This window comes from Myotis brandtii, unplaced genomic scaffold (assembly GCF_000412655.1).
Source record: "Myotis brandtii unplaced genomic scaffold, ASM41265v1 scaffold934, whole genome shotgun sequence".
NCBI lineage: Eukaryota > Metazoa > Chordata > Mammalia > Chiroptera > Vespertilionidae > Myotis > Myotis brandtii.
The window spans coordinates 411,303-419,108 of NW_005371854.1; the positions used below are offsets into that span (position 1 = coordinate 411,303).

The 7,806-nt window shown below is 38.3% G+C and overlaps 1 protein-coding gene across 1 annotated transcript in view; it reads left to right on the forward strand.

The window, feature by feature from the left end:
* Positions 1–7,806, forward strand: part of COPB1 (coatomer protein complex, subunit beta 1) — a 36,903-nt gene that overhangs the window by 18,280 nt on the left and 10,817 nt on the right. Inside the window, exons 12-14 of the mRNA XM_014533069.1 lie at positions 978–1,103; positions 5,907–6,134; positions 6,267–6,446. Coding sequence (XP_014388555.1) covers positions 978–1,103; positions 5,907–6,134; positions 6,267–6,446 — 534 coding nt within the window. The remainder of the gene's footprint in view (positions 1–977; positions 1,104–5,906; positions 6,135–6,266; positions 6,447–7,806) is intronic.

Consider the following 7,806-nt stretch of genomic DNA (forward strand, 5'->3'; position numbering starts at 1 on the left):
TAGTCCAGGGGTGGGCAAACTTTTTGACTTGAGGGCCACAATGGGTTCTTAAACTGGACCGGAGGGCCGGAACAAAAGCATGGATGGAGTGTTTGTGTGAACTAATATAAATTCAAAGTAAACATCATTACATAAAAGGGTACGGTCTTTTTTTTTTTAGTTTTATTCATTTCAAACAGGCCGGATCCAGCCCGCGGGCCGTAGTTTGCCCACGGCTGCTCTATCCACTGAGCCAAACCAGTTAGGGCCAAAATGGAAATCTTTGCCATTTAAGATACTTGAAAGGAAAAGGAAGTTCTCTCAGGATCATGTTGATGGTTTTAATCCTCTGTTTTTTATAAGTATTTTCATAGAAATAACTGTGTTCTGCTTAAAATTATTTTACTCATATAGAAAATGCTAAGTTGTAACTTTTAGAAAACATTTTGGAAAATTTTCTACTTTTTACTGATGGAATAAAATTTTGATGATTTCCTCATTTTACTCTAATTTTATAGTGAAGATGATGAAAATAATGCCTAAAACTTTAATGATTGCTTATTACGTGTTGGGCATTGTGCTATGTAGTTTGCCTCATATAATCTTCACAGCAACCCATTAAGTACATTATTGTCCCATTTTATAGAATAAGGATTTGAATCTTGAAGACATTTGTAATTCACCCCAAAGGGACACAATAAATAAATACTGTAGAAAAGCTGGGATTTGAATGTAGCTCATTAGCTCGAGTACATACACCCTTCCCCATTTTCTCTTTATATTCAGCTGTTTCTTGTGTCATTTAAAGATAGGTATAAATCCATGTGTTATTTTCTTTTTCTTTTTTCCTTTAGCTTCATTCTGAGAGCTAAGGAGGGAGGTAGTTGAGATCTTACCACTGAAGGATGGCAGTGAGAGTGTTAAATAGTCTTAATTGAGTCATGCCAAAGCTGCATGCTGCTTAAGAAGTTGTTGGGTTTCATTTCCCTTGATTGCTTTGCAGACCTCCCCTGAGAGGATTCCTGCTGGATGGAGATTTCTTTGTCGCCGCCTCCCTTGCCACAACTCTGACCAAGATTGCTTTGCGCTATGTAGCTTTGGTTCAGGAGAAGAAAAAGCAAAATGTAAGTCCATTTATTCTACATTTACCCAACAAGTGAACATTGAGTGCCTACTATATGCATTGAACTGTGAGGGACCCAAAAGGGAATGCTAAAGATCCTGTGATTTAATTGGGGAAATGGACACAGTAATATAATGTTATTGTAAAATTGATTAAATAATACAGTAATAATACCTTATGATTAGTCCAGTGGGAGAGATATAAGGGTTTATGAAGTCATTTCTGTTTGCTAGAATTAGTCAAGGCTCAATGAAGAATAAGCCTTTATCCAGTATCTTCATCCAGTCAGTCATTGCCTATTTTATCCCAGAAATGTCTCCTAAATATATTGCCATTTCTGTAGTTCATAACCTTCATCATAGCTTCTGACCATTCTTTGTGCTCATTTAAAATAATAGTATACTTCCATTCCCCCAGCATCTACTACCATCCTTTGTGCTACTATTCTACATTTTATTTTTACATGTCATATTATCAATCCTATGCTGCATTTTTGTTATTTTTGCATTAGTTATCTTTTTTATATGCATGCACTATTTTTTTTCCCAACCATTTCTTATTTATCTGGAGTCCAGACTTAGATAGGGAGAGGGCATACTTAGCTAATAGTAAGAAGTTGAGAGTTTGGAACAGGGCAAAAGTTCAATTACCTTCCTAGGTGCCCCCGTTTTTTTTTTTTGGATATTTTTTTTTATGGTAAAATATACATAATGTGAAATTTACCATTTTAACTATTTTCAAGTGTACAGTTCAGTGGCATTAAGTACATTCACACTGTTGAGCAGCCATTACCACTTTCCATTTCCAAAACTTTTTATCATCCCAAACTAAAAGTGTACCCAATAAATACTTCCCCATACCCCACTCCCAGCCATAGGGAACCACTGTTCTACTTTCTTCCTCTCTGAATTTGCCTATCCTATATATCTCATATAAATGGAATCATATAATATTTATCCTTTTGCGACTGGCTTATTTTGCTTAGCATGATGTCTTCAAGCTTTATCCATATGATAGCATGTATCAGAATTTCCTTTGTTTTTAAGGCTATCCATATAATATTCTTCTATCTGTTCTCCTGCTGAAATAGTCAATTTTCTTTTAAAGATTTTTTTAAATGAGAAAAAGTCTTATATTTACCCACATACTTACCATGTGAATGGTTTTATTTTTGTTCATTTATGTTTTCACATTGCTAAAAGAAATAGGAGTGAGGTAATAACTAATAAGAAAAATATCACTCCTGGTTACGCAATAAAGTACAAATCTTGTTAGTTAATATTGTGGTGGAGATAGAAACATCAAAAGATGGAATTTCATTACCAGATATAGTAACAAAAATTCTTCCTTCCTCCAGAAAGAGTTTAATATGGCTTTTATCTGTGAAACCTTTTTTCCTCTAGTGTGACCATTTCGCATTTTATAATACCACACTTTCACTTAACATTATAACATTTTCCCATGTTATTCTAAACCCTTCCTAATCATCCTATATAATACAAGGCTAATATGCAAATTGACTGACCAGCAGAATGACCGGTCCAGCTCAATGCAGGAGCTGTCCCTGGTGGTCAGTGCACTCCCACATGGGGAGCACTGCTCAGCCAGAAACCAGGCTCACGGCTGGCGAGCGCAGCGGTGGTGGCAGGAGCCTCTCCCGCCTCCATGGCAGCGCTAAGGATGTCCGACGGACAGCTTAGGCCCGCTCACTCCCCAGCGGAGCAGGCCTAAGCTGTCAGTCGGACATCCCCCAAGGTCTCCCGGACTGCGAGAGGGTGCAGGCTGGTCTGAGGGAACCCCCCCCCCCCCAGTGGACGAATCTTGTGCACCGGGCCTCTAGTAATAATTACAATATTTAATAGCTGCATAACAGTCCATTACATTCCTTCATTTACTTATGCCAACATATAATTAGACATTTTCATTTTAGACTTGGGATTTTCAAAGGATTTTTTTTAACTTTCATCATTAAAAGAGCCATTAATGAGATTTAGAGGACCAGGCAAATTACAAGGTGTATTGTCTCTTTTTTATCTGTTTGTTTAGATTTATGGGCAATAATTTATTTTGCAACTCTGTGGGCATTATTTATTTTTTCAGGTCTTGTTACAGAATAATCATCTATTATTTAAATTATGCTTTTTAAAAGTCTCTGGGATTCTGTGTCTCAGGGTCCAATTTGGTTTCTTCAAATAGAAAGGCTGCTTTAGTTCTGCAGGTTGGGAGAGCATTTGCTGGCATCTGAGAGAGCCAGGTTTCTAGTAACATATCTGGTTCATGCAGTTTGCTGCATTTGGTACAAGGCAGGTGGAAGTTTGGTTGTTTATCATCACACTAGCTCTCCTTCATTTATGCCTTTTCCATTGCTCTTCATTTTTTTGTGTAGAGCTGAGTTTCTCTCTGTATTATATAACTTTTGCCTAAAGAATTTGCTTTGGTTTTTCTTGTAACGCAGGTATGTTGGTAGTGAATTTTCTTAGTTTTTGTTTGTCTGAAAAGGCCTACTTCATTTTTGAAAGTTGTCTTTGTAAGGTATAGATTTCTGTTAAGAATTTTTTTCTTTTGGTACCATCAAGATGTTGCTCCATTGTCTTCTGGTATTTTGATAGAAGCCATTGTCATTGTTACGCCGATGCATGGAATGTGTCCTGTTTTCTCTGGCAGATTTTAGATTTTTTTCTCCTTATCACCAGGTTTCAGTAATTTGGTTAGGATATGCCTTCGTGTGGTTTTCTTCATCTTTACTTTGCTCGTGCTTCTATTTTTTTCTGTTCTCTCCTCTTTCCTCTCCTCTGGTGACAGTATCCCGGATGGATTATTATACTTATTTTTCAGCTTCTTTCCCAAGGCCTCTTGTAGTTTTTTCATGTATGTGTGCAAATCAGTACTTAGCCAAAGACAATTTGGCAATGACATAGATTATGTGTCAGGTTAATGCTACATAAGACTGAAAAGGTACTTTGGATTCACTTTGTCGAAGACTTTGAATAGCAGGCTAAGTCATATGGACTTCAAAATAAAGTCCTAGGGAAGTCATTGAAGGTATTCACGGGTAGAGTGAAGTGATTGGTGTATGTACAATAAGGATTAAGATAGCAGCAGCAGCCCTAACCGGTTTGGCTCAGTGGATAGAGCATCGGCCTGCAGACTGAAAGGTCCCAGGTTTGATTCCGGTCAAGGGCATGTACCTTGATTACGGGCACATCCCCAGTAGGAGGTGTGCAGGAGGCAGCTGATAGATGTTTCTCTCGCATCGATGTTTCTAACTCTCTATCGCTCTCCCTTCCTCTCTGTAAAAAAATCAATAAAATATATTTTTTTAAAAAGATAGCAACAACAGGTGATCATACTTAGTGTCCCCATTAATGGGACAACCTAACATATGTGCCTCCTGATGCAATACAAAAGAAATACAAAACATCACCTGTCTATTATCTAACCAAGAGTGGGGAGCATTTTATAAAAAACTGGCCTGGCCTCTTTTTAAAAGTTATTATGTACCTGGCCAGGTAGCTCAGTTGGTTAGAGCATCGTCTCGATACGCCAAGGATGTAGGTTCAATCCTCAGTCAGGGCACATACATCAGTCCGCAGGCTGACGCTCTATCCACTGGGCCAAACCAGCCAGGGCGGCCTGGCCTCTTTTTAAAAGTTATTATGTACCTGGCCAGGTAGCTCAGTTGGTTAGAGCATCGTCTCGATACGCCAAGGATGTAGGTTCAATCCTCAGTCAGGGCACATACAAGACTCAACCAATGAATGCATCCTCAGTCAGGGTACATACAAAAATCAACCAATAAATGGAACAACAAATTGATGTCTCTCCCTCTTTCCCTTCCTGCCCCCCTTCTTCCCTCTTTCTCTTGAAAATCAATCAATAAATAAAAAACTCATTGTGATGGAAAACAATACTAAAAGCCGGGGACTGGTCTAGATTCAAAGGGACTAAGGAGAATAACCAAATAAAATGTATGAAGCTGATCCAGGATTTAAAAAACAATGAAAATCTTTTGTGAGATTAGAGAGATTTATTTCAATTTAGAGTATATAGTAGATATATTTTGGGATTGTTTCATTTCTCAGGAGTGATAATGATATAACAGTTATATAAGAAGCTGTTCTGATTCTCTTATTACTTAGTACTTAGGACAGTGATGGTGAACCTTTTGAGCTCGGCGTGTCAGCATTTTGAAAAACCCTAACTTAACTCTGGTGCCGTGTCACATATAGAAATGTTTTGATATTTGCAACCATAGTAAAACAAAGATTTATATTTTTGATATTTATTTTATATATTTAAATGCCATTTAACAAAGAAAAATCAACCAAAAAAATGAGTTCACGTGTCACCTCTGACACGCGTGTCATAGGTTCGCCTCACTGACTTAGGAGGTGAAGAATCTTACTTTCATGTGTTTACCTAAAAAAATAAGTGCACATATATGAGTAAAATCAGAAAACAAATATGGCAGAAAGTTAACTATTTGTGAAATGTATCATTCTTTTAACTTTTCTATTGTTGGAATTTTAAAAAGAAAGCATTGGTATGTGGGGCAGTTAGAGTAAGGCAAGACAATTAAAAAGTGGTTGCTGTCTTTTAGTTGGGGCTTAATGAAGGTTTTAGAGGGTGGCAGCTAGCATAGAAAGGAAAAAGTAGGATGCAAAAAAGATGGAGATAAAATCCAAAAGATTTGAAATCTTATTCAAGTGAAGTGAAAGTTTTATTAGATTGTGAGTTATAAAAAGTGACATTATTGCAGTTACAGAAACATGACGATAAATAATCCATTTCTCTACTTTTCTAGTCTTTTGTCGCTGAGGCTATGTTGCTCATGGCCACTATCCTTCATTTGGGAAAATCCTCTCTTCCTAAGAAGCCAATTACAGATGATGATGTAGATCGAATTTCCCTGTGCCTCAAGGTCTTGTCTGAATGTTCGCCTTTAATGAATGACATTTTCAATAAGGAATGCAGACAATCCCTTTCACACATGTTATCTGCTAAACTCGAAGAAGAGAAATTATCCCAAAAGGTAAGGTATATATGATAAAGTCATAAAAGTCCTTTGTGGCTTTTTTTTTTTTTAATTCACTCCTCATAAAGGCCTATGAAAAGCTATCTTTCTTTCCAATTAAAGAGAAACGTGTTTGTTTTCTCAACACAGAAAGAATCTGAAAAGAGGAATGTGACAGTACAGCCTGATGACCCCATTTCCTTCATGCAACTAACTGCTAAGAATGAAATGAACTGCAAGGAAGATCAGTTTCAGCTGAGTTTGCTGGCTGCAATGGGTAACACACAGAGGAAAGAGGCAGCAGATCCCCTGGCATCTAAACTTAACAAGGTAACAAAATGTCAAATACACTGGTAAATTATTTAAATTGGCTGTTTAAGAAATTAGTAATTAGGAAGTTGTTGGTCCCCCTGATTTTTAAAAGAAAAATAAGTTATACAGCAAGCATGTCAAACTCAGGCTAACATGGGCCAAATAAACAAGGTTTAAGTTTATGTGGGCTGCAAAAAAACAAAAGCTTCAATTTTCATAGAAACGTAGGTTTATTTCGATAGAGACATGCTGAATACAAAGGGCTGAAATAAATGAGTGATTGTTAACATAAAATAATAGAACTTTTTAATGAAAATTAATATATTTTCTTGAACATTAACTTACCAGACACTGAATAACTGCACAAATCAGTAAGTGTAACACTACTACTAAACCTTTTTTCTTCTCTGAAAGCAAAATATTTTCTGTTGCACACACCAAACAAGTCAGTACAAGACTAATGACGTGGCAGTCAGCTGCTAAAATATTCGCTGCTAGTATTATTGGAGAGAAATGATGTGCCTGCGCGTAAGGGGAATGAATGCAACACGATTATAGTAATCAGTCATTAGCAAATGTTGTAGTTTGTTATTAATAATTATGTGTAACAGGATATTGTAAAAATTAAGTTATGAAATTTTATTAAAACATTTCTTACATACCATTATATTGGCTGGGCTGCAAAAATATTTGTTGTGGGACGCATGCGGCCCATGGGCCATGATTTTGACATGTTTATTATACAGCATCAGTTTTTGTCAAGTCATTGTGATTGATAGTTTTGTTAAACATGATTGAAATTCAGAAGCTGATAAAGTACTCTACTATTATCCTAAAATATAAAAACCCTGGGTCCATAACGACCAGTAACGACCGAAGGCTCGACCAACCAGAAGTCAGTCCTGCAGTCAGCGCTGGGTTGCTGTGGCAACCTTCACAGCCGCTGCCACATGCTGTGATATAAAACACAGTGTGCAAGTGATCAGAAGCGCAGGCACTGCCTCCATGCCACCCCCCCACTTCCATCAGTCCCACCAGCCCTGAGGTGCCCTCCCCGAGCTGTTTCCAGCAAGGCCTGGAGGAAAACCTACCCTCAGAGTGCCAGGAGCACCCAGCGGCAGTCAGTCCTGGGTTGCCAAGGTGGAGGCCAGGGTGTGGTAGAACTCTGGGTCTGGCCCAACAGAGGGCGTGGCCGGCCTTCAAACTGGACCCCGACAGGAGGAAGGAGGGAGCCCCATTCCTCACAGAATCGGCCGTTGGATAGCTTGCTATCAGTGGCCTCCCAGCCAGGAACCCCATTCACCAGCACCCCGGGTTAGTGAGGGACAACCAAACTACTGAACAGCAGGCTGCGTGGGGCAACCAGGCCGGCAGGGGG